General features: G+C 32.9%; 2 protein-coding genes across 3 annotated transcripts in view; both read right to left on the minus strand.

Moving 5' to 3' along the window:
* LOC133186758 (proline-rich transmembrane protein 1-like) overlaps positions 1 to 25,592 on the minus strand; it is a 304,313-nt gene that overhangs the window by 220,231 nt on the left and 58,490 nt on the right. The gene's annotated exons all lie outside the window — the stretch shown is intronic.
* LOC133186754 (uncharacterized) lies at positions 4,466 to 11,900 on the minus strand. 2 transcript variants are annotated; one of them, XM_061322051.1, is made up of 11 exons: positions 11,806 to 11,900; positions 11,476 to 11,693; positions 10,944 to 11,048; positions 9,475 to 9,523; positions 9,167 to 9,378; positions 6,934 to 6,981; positions 6,389 to 6,439; positions 6,250 to 6,300; positions 6,118 to 6,165; positions 5,893 to 5,940; positions 4,466 to 5,476 (listed from the first exon to the last, which is right to left on the minus strand). In XM_061322051.1, exons 2-11 carry the CDS (start codon positions 11,681 to 11,683, stop codon positions 5,067 to 5,069), a joined length of 1,230 nt encoding a protein of 409 aa, XP_061178035.1. In that variant the 5' UTR covers positions 11,684 to 11,693; positions 11,806 to 11,900; the 3' UTR covers positions 4,466 to 5,066. The 2 variants fall into 2 exon arrangements, with proteins under 2 accessions (XP_061178035.1, XP_061178036.1); XM_061322052.1 differs by lacking the exon at positions 6,250 to 6,300.

Genomic DNA, 25,592 nt, shown 5'->3' on the forward strand with positions numbered 1-25,592 from the left:
AGACTAATATTTTTATAACGGCATTTTTTGTAATGAACAGTCATTACTGTATGCATTAATTTTTAAATTTGAATGGAATTTAGATTAACAGGTCATTTTTAGCGGTCATTATTTATAATGACCGGGTCATTATACCCCACTTGCAATGATTCCTAGGTCATTATTGTTGTAAATGGTACTTTTTGGAGTCATTATTGAAATTAATAGCCTTCTAACAAGCCAATCAAATTTGAGTATTCTTAATATAGGTATAATAAACACTAATACACACTACACGTTCAACAACGAAATACACCATGAATACATTAAAAATATTCATGAAGTACAATATACCTGAGTTTCTAGAAGGAACCAGTGACAAATACAACCCTACTTTCGTTTCTCCAATTGTTAATCAATACCTGTTAAATAGTGCACATTGTTCAAAGGTTCTTTAAATCTTTTTATTGCTTCACCAATAGAACTCCATTCAGCTTATTTGAACTTCGGTATGCATAAAAAGGGCTTATCTTTTTACACTAAAATTCTAGTTGAGCCTAACACAACCTATAGACATGTTAGAAAGGACGTTTTGAATTTAAAAAGATGTGTGAAATATATTTTATATTTTAAAATACATGTATTTAAATTTTTGATATGAAAACAGTCAATTACTGATTGTAAGAAAATTCCATTCAAATCTTTTCTTACACGATGGCTGCAGGAAAATTCGGGAAAAACACTCTTTTTTCTTGGAACAAGAGGCCCTGGGGCCACATCGCTCACCTGCTCACTCTGGCTAGGAAAAAGCAGAAATCAGTTCAGTCTTGAAAAGTTTTGATATAAAATTGGTTCGGAAGGGGGGGGGGGCTGATTTGAATGAATTTGAATCTATGCTTCATAGGGATGCTTTTGAATTAATATGACAAATAATGACTTTGCTTTCTTAAGAAGACATTTTTTATTGATTAATCATTTGTATTCCTTAGAATAACTATGATTCCCTGTTATGGCCCCTCTATTCTCCTGGGGGGTCATGATTTGAACAAAATTTGAATCTACATTACCCTAGGATGCTTCCATTTTAATATGACTGATTATGGCTTTGCTGTTCTTGAGAAGAAGATTTTTAAAGATTTTTTCCTATGTATTCCTATGTAAAACTTTGATGGCCCATTGTGGTCCCACCCTACCCCAGGGGGTCATGATTTGAACAAACTTGAATCTACACTACCTGAGGATACTTCATATAAATATGACCAATCATGGCTTTGCTGTTCTTGAGAAGAAGATTTTTACAGATTTTTTCTATGTATTCCTATGTAAAACTCTGTCGCCCATTGTGGACTAACCCCACCCCTTGGGGGCTATGATTTGAACAAACTTGAATCTACACTACCTGAGGATACTTCCATATAAAAATGATCAATCATGACTGTGCTGTTCTTGAGAATAAGATTTTTGAAGATTTGTCCTATGTATTCCTATGGAAATCTTTGATCCCCCATTGTTGCCCCACCCTACCCCTGGGGGCATGATTGGAACAAACATGAACCTACACTACTTAAGGTAGGTCGCGGGTTTGCTTTTGTCATCAATTTTGGTACACAATTTCGACGATTCGAGCAGTTGTTTTGTGCACATTTGATTATGACGTCAGTTAGGTCACAAGGGCGACGTTGTGTTGTTTCCCGTAAAATTCTCTGAAAATAACTTCATCATTAGTCTACATGTACGAATCAAGTAGATTATTTCAAAGTGCATGCTACTGTACGTAAACCTCATACATGTATGAACCAAGATCGGGTATTATTAAATGACAGTCTGAATTCTGATGTGAGTATGTGTAATGTCTTAGAACAAACTAAATACGATAACAAATGAAAAGAATAATTTATAATGTAAGTGTTACTACAAACTGCTAAAAGTCAATCAAAATGAGTCAGCGTAAAAGTTATGATATGTAAAAAGAAAATTATCGTAATTTTTTTTAGCCAAAAACTTGAAGGGTTGTATGTGCGCACGTAATTTGCACCTCAAAGGGAAGTGTATATTACACCATGTTTGCCGGGGCGAAACTTTTTCAGGATGGAATCAATCCTCAACACTAAAAACGGATGAAATTTAATAACAGTACATGTATTTTCCTGTTATTTATTATTATTATTTCAATCATCATAATTATTATTTGTTTATTTTGTATTTGAATCTCGTGTAGTCACTATGTATATGCAGGCCAACAAATTGTGAAAGCATTTAAAAAATAAATTTTGACAAACACCGGGACTATCAGACCTATATGACACTGTAAAAAACTTACAAATTTCAAGTACATTTTTTCTATATAAGAAAAGCTCTCTGTGTAAAAGCTAAATGCAAGTGTTTTACATTTTGCGTATGGAGATTTGACTGAGAGAATTCGAATTTGAGAAATGTTTGATAGTTAGGACTATATACCAGCTTGTGATTAATCTAGAAAGAGCATTGCCGGTAAACCCCCCCCCCCCATTTTTCTCAGTATTGGGATGTTTTTTCGATCCTCGCCTTTTCGATTGAAGTGATCAAATTCATGTGTTAAGCCTGAAATCTTACTGAACATGAACATCCTAAAAATACACGAATTAATATTTTATCACTCGCCGTGTTGTCGCTGTATGTTAATTCTAATACACTAGAAATGTGTATAATAATATACCGTTCATTCTGATTTTGTGGGCAGAATATGAATTTCACAATACTAGTGTAAATAAGTTGCTGATCATCCTAACATGTTTCCACAGTAAGTGAAATGATGAATAAAATTACATTTTGCAACTATGTCACCTTTTAGATCTTGCATATTCCAAATGTAAAGATGTTTATAATCGTATATAAACGTGATTACGTTCAACACATGACGTTGTTGTCATAGATAACGCCATAAATGCAACATTTTGGCAATATAAAAGCAAACTTTGAAATTATTTAGCAAATACATAGGTAATCAGAGATTACAGAGCTCACCTCAACGAATGTTGTCTTTAAGTAAGGCAAAGTCCCACACTAAACCAATAATCTAGGAGTGTGCATCCCTAGATGCAACATTTATGCAATTTTGATCTGATAGGGCTTGCAGTTACTTGGGAATAGACTTATCTGAAAACTTAAAACTAGTCACTCATCCAGAAAATGTAAGTCAAATCCAGCATCCGAAGCAAGTTTTGAGATTGTTCGTCCCTTGATGCATCATCCATGCAAGTTTAGTTCAGATAGGCCTTATAGTTACTTGGAAATGAGATCTGCTCCAAAAACTTTAACCTGGTCACTCATCCATAAAATATAGATCAGATCCAGCATCCGAAGCAAGTCCAGTAGTGTGCATCCTTAGATGTATCATCCATGCAAGTTTGGTCAATATAGGGCTTATAGTTACTTGGAAATGAGACCTGCTCCAAAAACTTTAACCTGCTCCAAAAACTTTAACCTGCTCCAAAAACATTAACCTGGTCATTCTTTAGCTGAAATTGCAGCATCTGAAACCTTGACTGGTACAATAAAACACACTAGAAGCATCCTCCGTGCATCTCTGACTAATATAGGCTATAGAAGTACTTGAAAAGAAAGTGCTCCAAAAACCTTAACCTGGGACGCCGAAGCCGAGGGTATTACATAAGCTCCCCCAACTACGTTGAGGTGAGCTAAAAATCATATCCCTTCAGGAATTCCTTTTGCTTTCATTGGAGAGGTTGTCTAAGAAAACCCAATGAAAAAAAATTTAAAACAAAAGAAACAGATTTATAGGACAGACAAGCGAGAGAACCCAGCCACTCTGAACTCTGAAAAGGTCCACTACCAACTAAATTATACGGCATGCAACAAGTTCCAGCCCCTCTGAACTCTGGAAAAATTTAAAAAATTCAATAAAATTCATTTGTTTGCTTTTTTACTGCACAACAAGATATCTTGCATCTCACTTGCACGTTGATAAATGAATATTACATGAATCAATAGCATTTATTGACAAAAATCTGTGAGACATACTCGATTTTAATTACCCATAAACAATTTGAAGTGCTTAAAGAAATGGCTATCTCTGTATAAAAGGTGAAAATGTGATGCATTTTGAACTAAATTCAGATCAATTAACGACATACTACAACATTAAAGCAACAACGGTAAATTTGTTCCCCTTGTTCTTAGGGTAATTCCTGGCTCTGTCCTCCCCTTACCAAAACTCCACCCCAATCCCTCCCTCCCCAAATCTCCATCTAACTCCCATCAAGAAAACTATACACAAGGCCAGTGTTTGTGGAATTGAACACATCACAAAAAAAAACATGACAATAACTGAGGAAAAAATAAATCACTAAAGCTAAGGCAGTTGGAAATCATGCCATCTACTCTACATACATGTTTATCACAATAGTCTATGAACAGCATATCAATCATATTATTTTTTCAGTAAATTTTATATAAACATGTAATTATTTAACTAATGCCTGTTTTTCTTATTGAGGTACTAATATTTTTCAAAAGACACATAATATCTTACTAATTCTTTTTAAAAAAGTAAAATAAAAATGTAAAAGCCTTCATAGAGATTTTCAACTATTAAAATCAAACAAAATATAAAACCATATGAAGTACATAAAATTCCAGGCAGTGTTTGAGAGCATACATCATTTATACAAATCACTTATTAAAAGAAAAATTCCTTATGTAAATTGAGATTCCTATAGGTACTCTCCTACCTATTTGTATGTCTTTATTCTTTATATTATATAAGAAATTGTTACATGCATCAAAGTATGATTTAAAAATAAAAATCCTTATATCATCATCATCTATACAATGAAATATATGGAGATAACGAACAGTATTCAAGCTCAAAAGTTCATCAAACAATACAAAATAGGAGCAGAGCAAACACGGACCTCCAAACATCAGAGGTGGGATCAGGTGCCATGATCCATGATCATGATGCCATGCATATGGTAGGACTGAAATTGTCTCACTGCTCTATTGACGTATCAAATCACTGTAAAGAACTGCTTCTATCGATAGTTTCTCTTTCTCTTCCTTTATTTTTCTCATTGTTTGGGCATATATTACCAATATTCACGTTTAAAATAAATTTGATTTTTATTTTCATCAAGAAAAGGAGAAAGTTCATCTCTCTGTGCAGACCATACACTCCATGGCATTGTTATAACAAAGTTGATATCCACCTCATTCTTAGTAACAACATCACGTATCATCTCAAAGATTTCCTTTACCCTTACAGTTTGAAAGTCAAAGTTTTGTGGGAATAAAGAAACATTTTCCTTTTGTTTGTGATTCTGATAATAAGAAAGAGTCCAGCAATAATGATATTTTGGTCCAAACGTTTCCTTGGCTTTTGAGTCCATCTCCATCTTGTTGATTGGTTTATTTAACACTAACACCAGAACTCGCACAGAATTTTCATCTTTTGGAACGCTTGTCTGATCTTTTGGTTTCTGACTTTCAACAACATATACTGGAATGACATTTTTAAGTTTCAGTTCATCATTTTTAAAGGTAGGAAAATAAGGTCATAATTCATAATAATTCACAAAAATTACCTTGACATCCATCTTTTATGGATTCCTTGGATTTTGTGGAACTTTCATTACCTTAAAAAAGAGCAAGGATCATCAAATTACTCTGCTATTTTTATGTGGTATATGTTTATGAGTTGTAAAAACTCATGTTTAATTTGCTTTGATGATTACTTTATCATTTTCTTGTTCCTACAAACAAACCATTTTCACCTCTAGTTTCCCTGACTTTGCAGATAAAAAAAAAGTAGTATAAACAATAACCTATTGTTTTGTTGTGTGTTTATTTTGTTGTTGGGGGGAGTGGGGTATTGATGGATAGTTTCACTGACTGAGGACTTCCATTCAAACTTACCCAATAGTTCACTGGTATTATTGATTTCATTTTCATTTTTAACTTTTTCTACAATATGTATAAAAAAAGTCATTTATAATATTTTGAAAAAAAAATTACTTCATAAATCAGAGGGCAAAAATTATCTTCATTACCTCCTCTTGTAGGGGATTTAATTTAAATTTTATCTTTTAAGAAATTGTAACAAAAATCAACTGTTTTTTGTATAGTTGTATGTGAACTCACCAGACAGTTTGTTGTCTTCACTTCTTACATTTCCATCTGCATGTCCTTCTAGTAAAAAATACTTATTAATAGTTATTTATGCCATATAGAGTTAACACAACAAAAACATCAAAACTCGCATAGAATTTTCACGTTCTTGAACACTGGTCTGCTCTTTTGGTTTCCAATTTCCAACAACATAAACTGGAATGATAATTTTAATCTTCAGCTTATCACCTTTGCAGGTATGAAAATAAACATGTCATAATTCATAAAAATTCACAAAAATTACCTTGATATCCATCTTTTATGGATTCCTTGGATTTTGTGAAATTTTCATTACCTTAAAAAATAGCAAGGATCATCAAATTACTCTGTTATTTTTATGTGGTATATGTTTATGAGTTGTAAAAACTCATGTTTAATTTGCTTTGATGATTACTTTATCATTTCCTTGTTCCTACAAACAAAACATTATCACAGCCTTCGAAAATAAAAAAGTGGTATAAACAATAAACTATTGTTTTGTTGTGTGTTTATTTTGTTGTTGGGGGGAGGGGGTATTGATGGACAGTTTCAACGATTCTTGTCTTCCAGTCAAACTTATCTAATAGTTCACTGGCTTCATTGATTTCATTTTCAACTTCTTTTAATCATCAACTTCTTTTTCAAAAAAAAATCATTTCTAATATTTTGAAGAAAAATAATTACTTTATAACTCTGAGGGCAAAAATCATCTTCATTATTTCATCTTGTAGGGGGGTTATTTTAGATTTTATCTTTAAAGAAATTGTAACAAAAATCAACTTTTTTTTGTATAGGTGTTTGTGAACTCACCAGACAGTTTGTTGTCTTCACTTCTTACATTTCCATCTGCATGTCCTTCTAGGAAAAAATACTTATTAATAGTTATTTATGCCATACAGAGTTAACATTGTGTGTTATTCTAAACATAAGCTTAACAAGGAAAATCCTAGGTATATTTATGCCCCCCCCCTTTCGAAGAAGAGAGGGCATATCAATTTGCTGCTGTCTGTTGGTCGGTCGATTGGTCTGTCTGTCTGTCTGTCCACCAACAGTTTCTATTCATTTTCTTCTGATTATAAGAAACAGTCCAACAATAATCATAATTTGGTCCAAACGTTTTATCAGCCTTTGAGTCCATCTCCACCCGGTTAATTGGTTTATTTACCAATAACACCAGAACTCGCACAGAATTTTCACGTTCTTGAACACTGGTCTGCTTTTTTGGTTTCCAATTTCCGACAACATAAACTGGAATGACATTTTTAAGCTTCAGCTTATCACCTTTGAAGGTATGAAAATGAACATGTCATAATTCATAAAAATTCACAAAAATTACCTTGATATCTATCTTTCATGGATTCCTTGCATTCTGTGTAACTATCAATACCTTAAAAAATAGCAAGGATCATCAAATTACTCTGTTATTTTTATGTGGTATATGTTTATGAGTTGTAAAAACTCATGTTTTATTTTGTTTTGATGATTACTTTATCATTTCCTTGTTCCTACAAACAAAACATTATCACAGCCTTTGCAAATAAAAAAAAGTGCTACAAACAATAAACTATTGTTTTGTTGTGTTTATTTTGTTGTTGGGGGGAGGGAGTATTGATGGACAGTTTCAACGATTCTTGACTTCCAGTCAAACTTACCTAACAGTTCACTGGCTTCATTGATTTCATTTTCATTTTTAACTTCTTCTACAAAAAAAAGATCATTTCTAATATTTTGAGAAAAAAAATTACTTTATAAATCTGGGGACAAAAATCATCTTCATTATTCATCTTGCAGGGGATTTGATTTACATTTTATCTTTAAAGAAATTTTAACAAAAATCAACTGTTTTTGTATAGTTGTATGTGAACTCACCAGACAGTTTGTTGTCTTCACTTTTTACATTTCCATCTGAAAAAATACTTCATAAAAGTTATTTATGCCATACAGAATTAACATTATATGTTACTCTAACCATAAGCTTAACAAGGAAAATCCTAGGTATATTTATGCCCCCCTTCAAAGAAGAGAGGGTATATTGCTTTGCTGCTGTCTGTTGGTCGGTCGATCGGTCGGTCGGTCTGTCTGTCGGACCACCAACAGTTTCTGTTCATTTTCTTCACAGAGGTTGCACATACTGAAATGAAATTTGGTATACAGATTTATTATAAAAATATCTAAGTCAAGTTCTGTTTTGGGTACGCTCGAGCAATTTTTGACAGAGTTATGCCCCTTGGACTTTGAGAAATTCCAATTATTTGCAGCTTCTTTTCATTTTCTTTGCAGAGGTTGCACATACTGAAATGAAATTTGGTATACAGATTTATCATAAAAATATCTAGGTCAAGTTCTGTTTTGGGTACGATCGAGCAATTTTTGACAGAGTTATGCCCCATAAACTTAGAAAAATTCCAATTATTGGGGGGAGGGGGGGAGGGAAGGGATAAATGTTTCACAAACATCTCTTGTTTTTATTAAATACTTAGACATAAAAAAGTCAGATCACCAACACTTCATGAGATTGCAGCAGTATTTTCTTAGTGTTATATTAAATTGTAGCTGATAAAGCTTCAAACATGGAATCAAGAGAAAGCACCCAGAAATGTTCAGGTAAGTCTACAGGATAGCCCATACTGACTGAATTTAATTTTGTGATGTTTATGGACAAAATTAAGTGAACACAAGGTTTGTCAATTCTAATGCTTTGATAGAACTTAAGTAATTTTTGTTTTGTTCAAAACTTCAAATGACTGAATAGTAAGTTACTTTTCTACAAACCAAAAGTGAATATCATCATGAAGTTTAGATTTACTAAAGGAATAACTGTCTTTTTTTTTGGGGGGGGGGGGGGGTTATGATGTTTGAATCTTTATCAGCTACAATTTAATAGTAATAGTAAGAAATCAACATCATATACATGTATGTACATAAATTCAATTCAATTTCAATTCTTTAGTGGCACGTAAGCACATTTCAGTGGAATATTTTACAATTCATTTTTTTTTCTCCAAAAGATGCACAAAAAAGCAAACTTTATAATATCAATTACCATTGTCTCCTTTTTTGTATCTTCTTTTTAAATACATCAGGATTATGAGAGCTCCGACCATGCCCACACATATGACACCTACAATGATTCCTACAATGGTGGCTACAGGGAGAGATTTATCAGTAGCAGACTTGTCTCCTTTAAACGCCACTGAATCTGTCATAGTATCAAACATGGAAGTCTCTTCCAATACTGTTGTAGCTACTGTTGACCTGAAATGATGTTCATTGGTGAATTCTTTTTTTGAATCTTATTGTTTTGATGATAGTTAAAAATAATCAGAAACTTATAAAGAAATTTGCAGCTACCCTTGCTTTGTAGGTGAAATTGTTGATCCATTTTCAAAACAAATGGGGTCTGTAAGAGAAAGGGGAAACAGTATGAAACTTTCATTAATGTACATGTATATACTAGTAGGTCTTAAATTTGTCAAGAGTTTCTATTTAAAAAAAACCTTAAGCATTTTTCTTGAGCAACAAAATGTTTGATATAACCATCAAATTATAAATACATTAAATTGTAAGTATTTAAATCTCTAACTCATTTCTGTTTGATAATTAACTCGTGGTGACTCTGTGATATTTACAACTGAGTGTAATAAAAGCACTAAAGCTTTTCTGAGAATATTTTGGGTTTTCTTTATGTTTATTCAGCAATGTTCTATAATAATCATGCAAATGTATTATTTACTAATATTTAAAAGCTTAGTTTGTCAACATTTTCAAGCATCAAAAAGGTAATATCAATTGTTTGAAGGTAAGTGCAGATATAAAAGAGCAGAAGATAATATATCAAAATATTGAAAAACTAGAAAAAAAAACTTTTCAGCACAAGCAAAATGTAAATATTCAGTGCAAAAAATGTTGCAGGTCCACATCTGAGCTATAATGCTTAGTGATCAGAGAATTTTATTCAAAACTGATTGACAAAGTGAAAATTTTTTTTCTTCAAAATGCCAAAATTAAAAAAAAGATAGAAAAGCACAATATAAATTTCTGCTTTTGAATATAAATAAAGAGCTGGAAACAAGCAAAGATAATGTCTCAATCATTGCAAATGAATCGTTCTACTGAAAAGTGAAAAAGGTCCTATCAACTACTCTATGATAGATACATTTGTGTGAGCTCTTTTAATTTACTATTCTGTTTTCTTATTTTTAATTGAGTTAAATGAAATAAAAATTCCCTTTAAAGATTGAAGTTCTCTCTTCTGTAAAGAACACACAGAATATGGGAACACAGTTCTTAAATCGTATATATTCTAATGACTCCAAGCAATGTAAGTAATAGTTGTAATACCTATTTCCTTACATTTTTGTTATATCATCTGACAAAAAATTTTGATAAAAATTACAACAAAATATATGTACAATCTCAAATAATCTGTGATTGATGCAATTAACTTTAAAAAAAAAAAAAAAAAGAATGTCTGTTTGTCCTCTCCCGAAAGACTGTCTAAAAATGCCCTGACGTCCAAAAGATACTCATGTTTTATTTTTTCATTTCTAAGTTTTTTTTCACCCCATAAGTAACTAATACATCATATCTGCAAGTGCCTGTGAATAAAAAAATCCCCCACCTACCGACCCAATATTTTTATACTGAGTCGGGAGAGAGCAAGCAAACATATTTTTAAAGATGGTCTAATCTTTCCTTTTTTAAGTCATAATAATAACAAAGTAATAAAAATTAATTGCTTAATTTGTAATTAAAATATATTCGTAACAAAACATTTAATATTTAACATTTTAAATAACACATGCAAATAATGGTCTTACACATGAACACAGCATTGGACCAATACAGAGATGTGGGACAGTTGGTCACAGTACACTGGTACACATCGACTCTGGACACCCGAGAGTTGAATTCTGGACACATTTCTGAATATAACCAAACAAGTATAAAAATATATTTAACACTGTTAAAGAATTTATAAATTGACAAATATCCTTGTAAAACAAGTAATTCTTTAACTAAAGGGTATGAACTCTTATGGGCACAGAGCTTCAATTTTGAAAAGCTTACAATAGAGTGAGAAGGCAATCGTTTCATTTATCACAAAAGTTTTCACTTGAGCCAATGGCACAAATATCTTCACAACTTAACAAATATCTTAATATCTTAAATATCTTAAAACGTTAACTTTTAAAAAAAAAAAAAAAAAAAAAAAGTTACTTAATAGGCAAGTGACTCTCAATCTTTTCTTTACACGTTTTATATCTATACTTAGAGAGCTTAAAAATTTAAATGTGCACACTCGTTTAAGTTGAATCCGATAGTGAATGTAGATAATTATGAGACACATACGTGGCTGTATCCAGACTCGGGGTAGACATTGTTCTGTGTTTACTCCGGACTCGTCCCTCAGACAATGATAGTAATTAGGTTCCTGACACTGAAGTCCACGTGACGCCCTATCCCACTCACTCGCTGTAGTGGGGCACTTAAGGGATCTAACAACTCCATATGTTGTCACCAATAGTAGGGTACATAAAACTCCTGACCATTGAATCATGTCTATTGCACTGTATGAACAAGTTAATATAGTAAAAATATGTATGTAAAGCAGATAACGATAGTATTGCAATATCGATTTACACCAAATGCATATAATTATTTGATGATAGTGGATTCTACCTGAATATAAAAAGAGCTCTTCAACACAAGTCCTCACCAATAGAAGGAGGTATGATAGCTTTGGTCATTGTTAGTTGCTTGTCTTTTTTTCAGTAATTCCAACTATTCAGAAATCAAAATATTAAGCTAGACTAAAAATTAATTTGGACAAATGGCATCTTCCCATAAAAGTGTTATACTAAGCATCAATCTAATGCAAGTTGTAAAAACCTCAAGTTCATATCTGACATCACTTGGCAGTTACTATGAAGTACACTGATAATTATGTATAAAATTTGTATGCATTTCCAAACAATATACACATTTCTTTTTAGCAACTAATTGATTTAATTTGTACTCAAAATATCTATTACCCATGCGCATAGTTAATTTGATTTAGCTTTGCGTAGTAATCACACAGAATAAATGAGAAGTAATTTCATGCACATTCATTAATTTGTATTGCCTACTCACATGTAGCAAACTGAATTTGTAAGTTAGTGTTTGGGATCTTACATTTAATTTGAACTGAACTTTAATCTCTTCGTTTATAACTTTGATTGTAGTTGGCTCTGAAGAAAAGTCGATTAAGTGAAAAATTTACCCACGCATCTACAGACTATTCTTGAGGTATATGTACACTTTGACACTTTTTCAAAGAGAACTGAAGCTCGGTTAGAAGGAACGAGGGCGCTTTTGATTGACATTCGGCAGGAATCGGGGCGCACTTGAAAAGTGAAAACTTTATTGAACTGTAAAATTAAATTCAAACATTCTTTTGATGTATCATGTTCCTGTGAAATAGGGAAGGAAAACATTTTCCCAATAGTGTGTTTTGATTTCCCTAAAAATAACTTGAAACATGGCTAAATGCATCATTTTATACAAAATATTACATTTTTAAACACTTTTTTCTAAATATTTCCTATCTCTGGGTCATCTCTCCACGATTTCAAAAAGACATTTGTGTGCATTTGAATTCAAAGAAACGAACAAACATTTCTAAAATATGGAGAGAAGACCCAGAGACTATAAAAATGAACTTTTTCCAAAAAAAATACCAATGTGTAAATGCGTTGCTTCTTAGTCATTTTAAATTCCTGAGAGTTTGTGTAGCGATGATAGCTCAATAGTATGCGTTACCAGTCCAGCGCATTAACATGGAGCAATTTTTTTTTTCTTTTTTATACAAACAATCAAGTGAATTTTATTTACTGATTTATAAGTTTTAAAAGAGATAAATTCTGGTTCAGTTGCACGGGGAGCGAAAGCAATTTTTCAAACCTACTGAAACTTCATTTTGGATCTGATATAATTTTATTTTCCCTCTGATTGAAATGTCGCGAATTTGTTGGTTTAAACACGACACATGACTGTCGTCTATATTTCTATGTCCCGCAGGGGAAATCAGTATCTGACAATATGCCAGATGCGTTGCGTTTACATTTCGAAATTATAATATTAATCATTTATTATCAACACCATTTTTCATATCGTTTTCTTTTTTAAATTAAATCAGCGGCCCTTTTAAGAAATGACGTCAGATTTGTTGTGACTGCATCACAAGTGAAGGTAGCATCGAAAAAGAGAGGAAAAGTGTTTAAAGTACTGTAGAATCTAAATAGAAAAATAAATATTAAAAGTCAGTAAAGCTGTCTCAAAAATAGATCAAGATTACTTGATGGTAAAAGGTAAGATTGGTCATTTTGATGAGTTTGGCTGCGTGATATCCGTCGAAACGCGATATTGACGATAGTCTAGGTGTCGGGACACTGAAATTTTGAATAAAAATGTACTGTATTGAATACGAGGGTTGGGGCTCTCACTGAACTGATAGTATCGTCAACTGAAAAATGGTTATACACTTAAAAATGATACCAAGCTAAACATATATAATATAAGAGGGAAGATTTTTTTAATTTCATTTTGTCCATTAAATTTTACATAAGAAAGGGACAATTTTTAAAATTTGAATTGTTATTAGACAAAGTGTTTGTTAATGAAATTGCATATCTTTTAGAAAGAATTGGTAAAATAATATGATTGTGTCATCCAACGCCAATAAATATAATCATATATCAATTACAATACAATTATTTATAATTTTATAATGATATTAATTATAATTATAATTTATATAATAATCTAGATTCATTAATTAGATAAAAAATGGTTCTTGAATAAGGTTGACATTAGATGTACTCACGATATCATAATCAATATTAAGGTTGTTAAGCTTTTTTTTTTAATCTCGATTAAGCATTGAATAACACAATAGGAAGAGACAAGCTCCAGACAGCTCAATACTACATCTCCATTACATTATTCGTAGGAAATACAATTCCGGAGAATCGGCACTATATTAAGAAGAAAGGGGGGAGGGGGGAGCTACCACATCAGGTAAAAAAAATACGGCTGTGGATGTTGGTGCTAAGAAACAGGTCGAAATTGAATCCATTCCCATTTATATTGCTTGCAAGAAATATTTAATTGTGAACCCAATTTTACCCATTGAAATTGTTGTTTAGTGTTTAGGCATAGAAGGTATGCGTCTATGCTTTAATGGTACTAAAATTCAACTTACGTTTTACGTTATACGTTAAATATATATATGTAGGCCTATATTGCTCTATAAAATTTGTAACATGCAACTGTAATTATTGAAAAACTAGTTTGTTTTTTTTTTTGGTTTTTTTTTTTTTTTTTGGGGGGGGGGGGGGTATTTTGTTTTAGTTTTTGAGTTTTACAAGCAATTAAGCATTTCAAATAATAAACAGATTAAATGGTGGAAAGAGATGGGATCATAAATTAAACGTTTTCTTTCAGATAAATCATAGCTTTTTCAATTCAATCTTTTGTCAAGGACACAGAAAATTCAGAAAATTCAATAATTTGAAATAATATAATCATTTTCCCCCAAAGATGTATTTATTTTTGTTTGTTATCTGTATGAGTGACATTAAACAAACACTTCGTAATTAGGTAATGGTGAAATGTTTTACATTCTTATATTTTAGATAATGTGCGTTTCTTTGACCTGATTAATATTAATACAGAATCAAATAATGAAACCCTCTGAGGAATACTGTTATTATTTAACTTATCGTCAGATTTGAAAATCTTGTTAAAATAAAACGAAAATAATTTCCTTAAAAAAAAAATGTCTGTTTTTACCAATAACCGGATCAAAGACTCCACATCCCTTTTACCAATGTGCTTAAACTCATAAATGTTTATAAATAACAAAATTTGATGTATGCTATCTTAAATATATGTAATATTTTTTAGTTTTTTTTCGTTTCCAAGTATGGCCCATCAACATCAGGTAAATACTGTGCTGTAAAATTAGCCTTCTAAATGCATTCATTTCGAAGGAGGTCAACAAAACACAGCATTAAGTATGTAATTCTGTTTTTTTTTTTTAATGTATATACACTTTCTTGTTTTAAATGACAAATATAAATGTTAGTTTCAATTCACATTTTTTTTTTTACTTTTCCACAGGCCGATTGGGCACAATAAATTTAGAATGCGTGTATAATTAAATTATGATGCATTTGTCGATAAGAATGAGTGCTACAGTAGCTACAAATCCTTTAAAAACGTGTGACCCTTCTCATCCACCATACATGCACAGTACCTGAAAGTTACTTTCGCTTTCGTTAGTATAAAGGAATATCCCACTTACTAAATGAAGGTCAGGAATGACTGTGTATACACCAAACGTGTTAAATGTAAAGCCCGTTTTTCTATTATATTAACATACATGATAATTAACTACATAAATATGAAACGGAGTAAATCAATACAGCTTACTCTACAAGTACATTAGCCCCATCATCTGATCAATGATCAGCCCGAGACAACAACATCAGCAAAAAGACCCATGCGCTGTTATGATTTGAACGGCTGATAAAAGCTATATCATTCTTTTATACATTAGTTAGAATAAATATCATTTTAACGATTAGAACATTCTATCTATCTATACTTCTGCACCTTTAGGACAACATATATATATATATATATATATATATATATATATATATATATATATATATATATATATATGCATATTTTCCGAAATGTAAATCTGAAATCAGTATTAGATATAAAAATCACAATAAGATTCAGATAATATTATATACACACATATATATTTGACACCATATTCTTCAATGGTGCAAATATTTCAAATCTTACGTTAAGCACATTTACCTGTTTTCCCCTACCTGGGCATGATGAATTTTATGGAACACTTTACCTGCAAATAAGTTTGACTGCAAACTTTCATGAGATAAGTACCATATTCCATGTCGATGTAGTGAATACAAACAAGCACAATGGATAAAGCCGGGCTATATTAATTTAGGCTGTGTCTGTTGCTCAATCCCATTTCTTTTCTTTTTTAATAAAACGTATCTATTTTTCAAATAAGCAAAACAAATATTCCTGAATATGACTTCTGATATGGAAATTAAGCCTATGTATTCCATTATATGTTCATATTTTCATTAAGGAGGGATTCTTCACATATCTTCATATTTTAAAAATAATGAGTTGGTTTTTTTTTTTTTTTTTTTTTTTTTTTTTTTTCTCAGATTCAAGAAGACAATATCACTAAGTGATGATAAAATTTGAATTAAATTTAATTTAATTTAAATATAAATTTTATTTTAGATGCAAGGTCAGGTGAAGGTCATTATACTTTTCCTTGACATTAGGGATAAAAAAAAATCAATGTTGCCAAACATTTGATACCTATACTTCTGTTTCAAAAGATTAATTTTTTTCTTTTTGCATAAAAAGATCTATTATATAAGGTCTATCAGATAATACTACCAAATTAATATAAATAATATTGGCTTATCCAGATTTCCTCTATTTTTCTTAATTTTTAAGGAACATTAAATATTTAGATATACTTAGTATATTTAATTTTTTCTTATTTTCATATGGTGAAGAAGTCATATCAAGGTACAAAATGATACAAAAACAAAAAAGTTTAGTACGAGAGAAAACACACTTTTTTTCCTGATTTTTGCTCAAATCTCTCCTTATATTGGAAGTTTTCGAAAGCTAATAAGATTGTAGTTTGTTAAGAAATCAAATTTATTTTATATATATTTTGAAACTTTAGTCTATAGCTTATTAATTTTAGTCACTTCATAAACGTTTAAGTCTTAGACTGTTTTAAAAAAAATTAACTTAATTCAGTGTAAAACTTTTAAAAAAAATTTTAGTCATTGACAAAATTTGCAATAACAGTGTTCCATAGGATTCTCCATTTCTCCATTTAATTTCAGATACCAATCATTCGGTGTTATAAATGGTTGAGGCTATCTGGTACCGCTTGCAGGGATGGCTGGCATGAGTTATCTCTCCATAAGTGCGTACGAGTTATCTCGCATTACAACGGTGATAACCATGAATTTGTACCCTTATTAAAAAGTTCCACATCAATCGTTCTCTAGAAAGATTAATGTGTATTTAATATGTAAAACGTAATAATTAAGAGAGAGAGAGAGAAAAATTTATGTTTTCTAATTGCTGATCTTAAGATCTTGCGAACTTGCGGGTGGTAAGGGGGAAGGGGTGGGTCGTCACAATAATTTTAACATTAATGATTATAAAATCGTCACAATAATTTTAACATTAATGATAATAAAATGGAAACAAAGGTGTTTAACAGAGCTGTGACCCCCCCCCCCCCCAATATATGCATGACGAAGTTTATTTACTTAAATATTTAATTGTTGTATTTATCTATTTATTTACAATGTATTTAATTCATATATTTTGGCTTCTAAAGGAATTTCTCTTTGGTTTTGCCCCCAAACTTTTTAATTAATATTGCCTAGAGAGCACAACCCTGGATCAATGGAGAGCCGCGATTCCCAGACCAATAAATATCTAAACCCCCCCCCCCCCACACACACACACACCTCCCTACACACAGAGAGAGAGAGAGAAACCCGCCTGATGCAAGATATGCACTTTTATGAACGGGATGCATCTTGATATAAACAGCATTACAAAAAAACTTTTCATTCTAACTGCTCAATATTTTTCAGTGAATAATTCCTCATTTCATTTCCTTTTTTTAATGCTTTGGCACCATTAAACAGTATCGAATGCATATAAAAAAAACTAGAGACATTTAGACAAAAATATCGGTTTATTTCCTATCATTCGATATATTGGTGGTAAAGAGTGCTTGTGATTATACAGATTTAGCTCATGCTTCAACTATTATTAAAGTTTATCTAAATTTGGCACTCTAAGAAATGTGGCCAAACATGAGAGGATTGTTATAAGAAATTAGGACATAGCTGAGCAATCAACTCCTCATGCATTCTATTGAAATTAAAACAAAACACAAAACAGAAAAAAAGTATCGAGAACTGGATTATTTTGAGGGTAATTTTATTCTAAATATGCAAAAAACAAACACAAAAAAGGAGAAGACATTTACGCCACATGATACAAAAATAAAGCACTCTACCTCTAACAGGTACCAGATAATGATGCTATCTACCTCTAACAGGTACCAGATTACAGGACAACCTACCTCTAACAGGTACCTGATTTCAAAGCTACCTACCTCTAACAGGTACCTGATTTCAAAGCTACCTACCTCTAACAGGTACCAGAGTTCAAAGCTACCTACCTCTAACAGGTACCAGATTTCAAAGCTACCTACCTCTAACAGGTACGATATTTCAAAGCTACCTACCTCTAACAGGTACCAGATTTCAAAGCTACCTGCCTCAATTAGGTACCAGATTTCAAAGCTACCTACCTCTTACAGGTACCAGATTTCAAAGCTACCTACCTCTAACAGGTACCCGATTTCAAAGCTACCTACCTCTACCATGTACCAGATTTCAAAGCTACCTACCTCTACCATGTACCAGATTTCAAAGCTACCTACCTCTAACAGGTACCAGATTTCAAAGCTACCTACCTCTAACAGGTACCAGATTTCAAAGCTACCTGCCTCAATTAGGTACCAGAATTTAAAGCTACCTACCTCTAACAGGTACCAAATTACAGGACAACCTACCTCCAACAGGTGCCAGGTTTCTAAGCTACCTACCTCTAACAGGTACCAAATTACAGGACAACCTACCTGCAACAGGTACCAGATTTCTAAGTTACCTACCTCTAACAGGTACCAGATTTCAAAGCTACCTACCTCTAACAGGTACCAGATTTCAAGCTACTTACCTCTAACAGGTACCAGATTACAGGACAACCTACCTCTAACAGGTACCAGATTTTTAAGTTACCTACCTCTAACAGGTACCAGATTTCAAAGATACCTACCTCTAACAGGTACCAGATTTCAAAGCTACCTACCTCTAACAGGTACCAGATTTCAAAGCTACCTACCTTTAACAGGTACCAGATTATAATGTACATACTTCTATGCAGCACTTTATTATGAAGCTACCTGAAGTTATTTATCACATACAGGTACCAGATTATGAATCACCTACCTAAGGTTTATTAAATTGTGAATTACTCTTCCTGTAACAAGTTCCAGAGTTTTACTTACATGTTACTATGGCAAGAGCCATAATACAGAAATATTGAGATCACAGGAAAAATTCAATTTTTTGAAAAGATTGATCAAGATTATAGAGTGTAATTAAAATACATATCAGCGACAGATAAGGAAAACATTTGAATCTAGTACAGCAAGCAAAAATATGGTTTTCACAGTTATAATCCAGTTCCTTTACTTGTTGCTGTTATTTAAACGTTAAAGTCTCTAGTAAAACACAATTTTAATTGATTTTAATAATAATTAAACATAACAAAGCAATTTAATTGGATGATTTTTGGTATTACAATTTAGTTCCTGAATAATTTAATTTTTTCATACTTATTTCGTTCGCTATTATTCTGTTAATTAGTGGCCCAGATTTGACTTGAAACAACTAAATTGAAATGACTCAATGGAATTTCTTGGATATTGCATCAATAGCGTAATTATTGGACACATTTCTATATATTGAAAAATATTAACGCACGCTATCTACAGTACATATTTCAAAATGATATGCGAGGTGCACTTGCCATTAATTGTGCTTTTTATCGTTCTAACTTTTGTCGTGCAATATGGCGACAATGACCATAGATGTGAAAAAAAAGTTTACTAACAGGTCGCCAGTCTATGTTCGGAAAAACTATGGATGAAATAAACGTAAAAAATGAAATGTTTTGTTATAACAAGCTGTACATATCCGCCGTATAAATAGTCATCTATGTGGCCATGTCTATATTTAGAGATAACTCTTCATGCTCGTGGGTATTTAAGGAGGCTCTAAATACTGCTCACTGAAGAGTTCTAAATCTACGGTAGTGTTTTATGTAGTGAGAGTGATCTGCTCTTTGATGAGCAAAGGAATACGTGGAAATCTACAGTAAATGACACGAGGTAGATTATTGTATTCTTAACATTATATTAGACCAAGATAAAGTAATTAGAAACATTATTTGCATGTATTTTCCCAGTGTAAGTAGACAACAGTAATTTCTGTTCATTTGTCCTTTATTGTCTTTGAACATTTTTCTGGAGAAATATGACAGGTACCCTATGTTGAAAATAAACTAGATAAACTCAGTATATAAATCTTTATATAAATAATATTTCTCAAAGTCAAAAAAACTTTTTCTTTTGTGTTTAGAGCTTCCTTAAATGTCTTTCTCGATTTAGGGAATAATCGCGAGTTTCTGCAACACCCTCTTTCATTAAAATTCTCCAAGCCATCTGTGAGAATATTCTCTACTCCTTGGTATTTATAATACAAACTTAGTGCATAGTTATGATAAGCAAGGGTACCTCTTCCAAAATTGTGAAATATATGGTCTCCTGATCAGGGTTTCCGGTATTAAGGTTTGGGCTCTATTGATTATTTGGTGGCTCTGTTGATTATTTAGTGGCTCTATTGATTATACATGTATAGTGAACCTATAGTAAATCTCTTTCTCTGCTCCTGTGCATCTAGGGTCAAACAAAGTGCAAAGTTGTATTGAGTAACGGTGTTTTGTGAAGATTTGTGAAATTCTTGGCCATAGGGTCAAGCGTTATATAGTGCTAGACAGGGCTGTGACGGTCAGGGACGTAGCATCGTTTTTAAAAGTGGGGGGGGGGGGGAGGGAGCAGCCAAAGAAAAAAATTCAACCAACATGAAAAAGCTTGACAAGAAAAAAAAAAGGAAATTGACAAAACTCGAAAATCCTATTGCGGAGGGGGGGGGGGGGGTAAGGTTCTTTCAGTACCAAATTTTATTCATACACTACTATATTACTCTTAATTGACTTTACTACAACAAAAAGTGGGGGGAGGCAACCGGCCTTTATATGAACATTTCAATAGTAAAACGTTATGCTCGGAAAAAAGTGGGGGCCAGGCCCCCTCTGCCCCTTCCTGTTGCTACGTGCCTGGTGACGTCACAATGTCATATTGTCATTCTGTACATATTGTCGTCGGTAACAACATGTACCTACCCTCACTGGACATATTGTCGACAATCGGTACATACTGAGGCGACAATATGTACCGAGCCTTTTTTTCATCCTGCATAATAGACGACAAAATGTACAGTCGCGCATCGGCACATATTGTCGTCGGCGACAATATGTACTAGCTGTGTTCATTTGCACATTTTGTGGCCGATATATTGTGTTGAAGAATATTTACTAAGGTTTTGAAGAGAGAGAGAGAGAGAGAGAGAGATTAACACACACAAACACACACAGACATACAGACAGAAGGACAGACAAAGTGTACGCCAGTTAAATAAGTAAACAATTTAACTTGCAATACAGCAGGGAGAAAATGTTTTGTTCAGAAAAATTGTGTCCAGGATTGGTGTACACTATGTACATCACTATGATATGTCAAGATACTGTAATTCTTGAGATATTTGATATCTGATAAACAAGCCTATTCTTTTTTTTCTTGTAATATATACTTGGAAATTGAAATAAAGTTTTTGTTCAATAGTAATGTTTATCCGGAAATTATTTTTTGCTTAATTCTTATACATATACTGAAGTTATTGATGTTTGGGGTCGACAATTTTTATATATCAGTGAGACGAAAGTGATGAAAGTTCTTTTTTGACAGAAAGCGGGTATTGGAATGAAGTTTTAGAGAGAGAGAGAGAGAGAGAGATTCCTGCATAGTCCTTTTTGATGAATTTATATAATATCATGTTATTTGCACTCGTCACATTAGTACAAGTAGTTTGTGTCGCCGGCGACAATATGAACAGGACGACAATATGTACCTTGACAATCGCGCTGCATAAAATAGGATTTGACAGATATGCTTGTGTGATTTACACGGCAATTACATTAAAAAAGAAACTACAAAAACATTAAGCAACCCTAGCTGTGACGCGACAATATGTACGAGAAGGGAAAGCTCATTATGTCGACAAAAATACATATATATATATATATATATATATATATATATATATATATATATATATATATATATATATATATATATATATATATATATATATATATATATATATATATATATATATATATATATATATATATAAAAATATATATATATATATATATATATGTATAATTTTTTCAGCCGACAACGATATCTGTCGATTGACGACACTATGTGCAATGAGGATACGTGCATATTGTCACTGACGATATGTACAAAACGACTATATGAACTTTACAACCATGACATTTAATTTTTCATGTATTGTAGCAAGACTAAGGCTCATTATTTGTTTTATGTATGTGTAATTGTTGGCATAATATATAACATGAGAAAAGAGATGAAGCTATTAATCAAAAGCAGAAAGTTTCTTTTACCTGTTCGAGGTAGTAGTTTAATAATCTTATACCTAATAGAGATACGTTATTTATAATGTGTTTGTTTTGTTGTTTAACGTCCCTTTCGAGAATTTGTCACTCATATGGAGACGCCACCACCTTCCTGTGGAGAACTACAAATTTTGACCTATACTCGGCACTTAGGGCCATTGAGCTGTGAGGGATCTCTTTTGTGCCAGCACCTACTGCGACACGGGACCTCAGTTTATACGGTCTCATGATCTGAAGAGCCGGTCTCTACGTCCCACAGTGGGATTCGAACCCGCGACGTAAGGGTCAACTCCTTACTCCGCGACTCTAGGGCAGACGCTCTTACCACTGCGCCACGCAGGCGACTATTTATAATTAAGAACACGGTACCTAATTCAGGTTGGATAGCTTCAAAATCTGAAACTTGCTAGAGGTTGGCACCTTCATAATCTGATATATGTTACAGGAAGGTGGATTCATCATCTGGTACTCCTTACAGGTAGGTAGATTTATAATCTGGTACCTGTTAGAGGTAGGTAACTTTATAATCCGGTACCTCTAACAGGTAGGTAGCTTCATAATTTAGTGCCTGTTACAGGTAGGTACATGTAGCTTCATAATATGGTGCCTGTCAGAAGTAAGTTACTTCATATTTTGGAACCTCTGACAGGTAGGTAGCTTCATATTCTGGTACATCATGCAGATAGGAAATTTTATAATACTGTACCCCTTACAGTAAGGTAGTTTCATATTTTGGTACCTGTAAGAGGTAGGCAGCTTCTGAATGTGGTATTTCTTAGAAGTATTTAGATTCGTAATCTGGTACCTCTTACAGGTAGGAAACTTCATAATCTGGTACGTCATGCTGGTAGGTAGTTTTATAACCCGTTGCCTGTTAGAGGTGAGTAGCTTTGTAATCTGGTACCTCCTGGTACTTACTTAGTGAAGTAAGAAGCTTCGTAATCTGATCTTAGAGGTAGGTAGATTCATTATCTGGTACATAATAGAGATTAGTAGCCGTAGTAATAGAACAAGATAGTTTTGCAATCTGGTACCTGTTAGAGGTAGGTTGTCCTGTAATCTGGTACCTGTTAGAGGTAGGTAACTTAATTTGAAATCTGGTACCTGTTAGAGGTAGGTAGCTTTAAAATCTGGTACCTGTTGGAGGTTGGTGGTCCTGTAATCTGGTACCTGTTAGAGGCAGGAAGCTTTAAAATCTGGTACCTGTTAGAGGTAGGTAGGTTTAAAATCTGGTACCTGTTAGAGGTAGGTGGTCCTGTAATCTGGTACCTGTTAGAGGTAGGTAGCTTTGAAATCTGGTACCTGTTAGAGGTAGGTAGCTTTGAAATCTGGTACCTGTTAGAGGTAGGTAGCTTAGAAATCTGGTACCTGTTGAGGTAGGTGGTCCTGTAATCTGGTACCTGTTAGAGGTAGGTAGCTTTGAAATCTGGTTCCTGTTAGAGGTAGGTAACTTTGAAATCTGGTACCTGTTAGAGGTAGGTAGCTTTAAAATCTGGTACCTGTTGGAGGTTTGTGGTGCTGTAATCTGGTACCTGTTAGAGGTAGGAAGCTTTAAAATCTGGTACCTGTTAGAGGTAGGAAGCTATGAACTCTGGTACCTGTAAAAGGTAGGTAGCTTTGAAATCTGCGTGGTACCTGTTAGAGGTAGGTAGCTTTGAAATCTGGTACCTGTTAGAGGTAGGTAGCTTAGAAATCTGGTACCTGTTTGAGGTAGGTGGTCCTGTAATCTGGTACCTGTTAGAGGTAGGTAGCTTTGAAATCTGGTTCCTGTTAGAGGTAGGTAACTTTGAAATCTGGTACCTGTTAGAGGTAGGTAGCTTTGAAATCTGCGTGGTACCTGTTAGAGGTAGGTTGTCCTGTAATCTGGTACCTGTTAGAGGTAGGTTGTCCTGTAATCTGGTACCTGTTAGAGGTAGGAAGTATCATATCCCGATATCTATAATTATTTTACAGTTATAGGCTACGTAATGCAGTACCTGTTAGAGGTGGGCAGTTTCATTTTCTGGTTGTCGTAACATAAAGGGTACTTAAATCTAAGACCTTGCTTAAGAAGGACTGAAGAATGTACAGTGTCAAACAATACCGTAACTAAAAGCATGCTTAGATTTGACAATCTTAGCAAAACTTAGATAGAGTTGACTTTAGTATGTCTAAACTTTTATACACATATTTAGAACTATTAAATGTTGATTCTCGGCGTTAAAACATTCCCCTATTCATATTTTGCAGAAGAAAATAAATATCACTATTAAATACTGGTTTAAGAATTTTTAGTTTTTTCATCGGGAGTGGGGGGAGGGCATACATATAGATGCCGAATTATATTTTTGGGATAGTTTTGAAATACTAGTTGGACCTATGGTATAAACGCTATCATTATTAGTAAATTGTACATCATGGCATTGTTATGTTCACTGTGTAAATATGGGATGAAATATATTAAAGGAAAAAAAACAGAAAAATTTTCGGTGAATTAGAAGATGATGACTAGAAAGCTAACAAAGAATGTCTGAAATTTAGAATAAATGTAGAACACAGCAAGCACGGATTGAGTCAGGGGTTCACTACCGTCAGAGAGAGAGACAGACAGACAGACAGACAGACAGAGACAGTGAGATCTGTTAATAACTTGGAGACATTCAAAAACACTTCCTTTCGACCCTTGATTAGATTGTAAATAAGTATATAATAAAAGGTCTATGTAGAGTCTTTGCATACCGGCATTCGCTGATACATTGAGTGGGATTCAAAATTCCCTAATTTGTTTTACTTTAATTTATAAGAGTTTCAATTTCAAGAAGAAAGACGTTCGGTTATCGTGCCATATGTCTGCGAGAATGACAAAGCGAGTGAACATTGTCAAAAGAAAAGAATAACAACAAAAGGTAACTGAAAACATCGTAGTCTCGAGTGATAAACAAAAGGTATGT

This window comes from Saccostrea echinata, unplaced genomic scaffold, assembly GCF_033153115.1.
Source record: "Saccostrea echinata isolate AGI-Se365-2 ecotype Australia unplaced genomic scaffold, CSIRO_AGI_Sech_v1 ptg000014l, whole genome shotgun sequence".
Lineage (NCBI taxonomy): Eukaryota > Metazoa > Mollusca > Bivalvia > Ostreida > Ostreidae > Saccostrea > Saccostrea echinata.

Excerpts from the sequence above, each read along its gene's own strand:
- LOC133186754 (XM_061322051.1), bottom strand. The coding sequence starts at position 11,683 with ATGATTCAATGGTCAGGAGTTTTATGTACCCTACTATTGGTGACAACA. Across the intron at positions 9,379-9,474 it reads ATTTCACCTACAAAGCAAGG|GTCAACAGTAGCTACAACAG; the intron begins GTAGCTGCAAAT and ends ACATCATTTCAG. Across the intron at positions 6,166-6,249 it reads GCAGACCAGTGTTCAAGAAC|AAGGACATGCAGATGGAAAT; the intron begins GTGAAAATTCTA and ends ATTTTTTACTAG.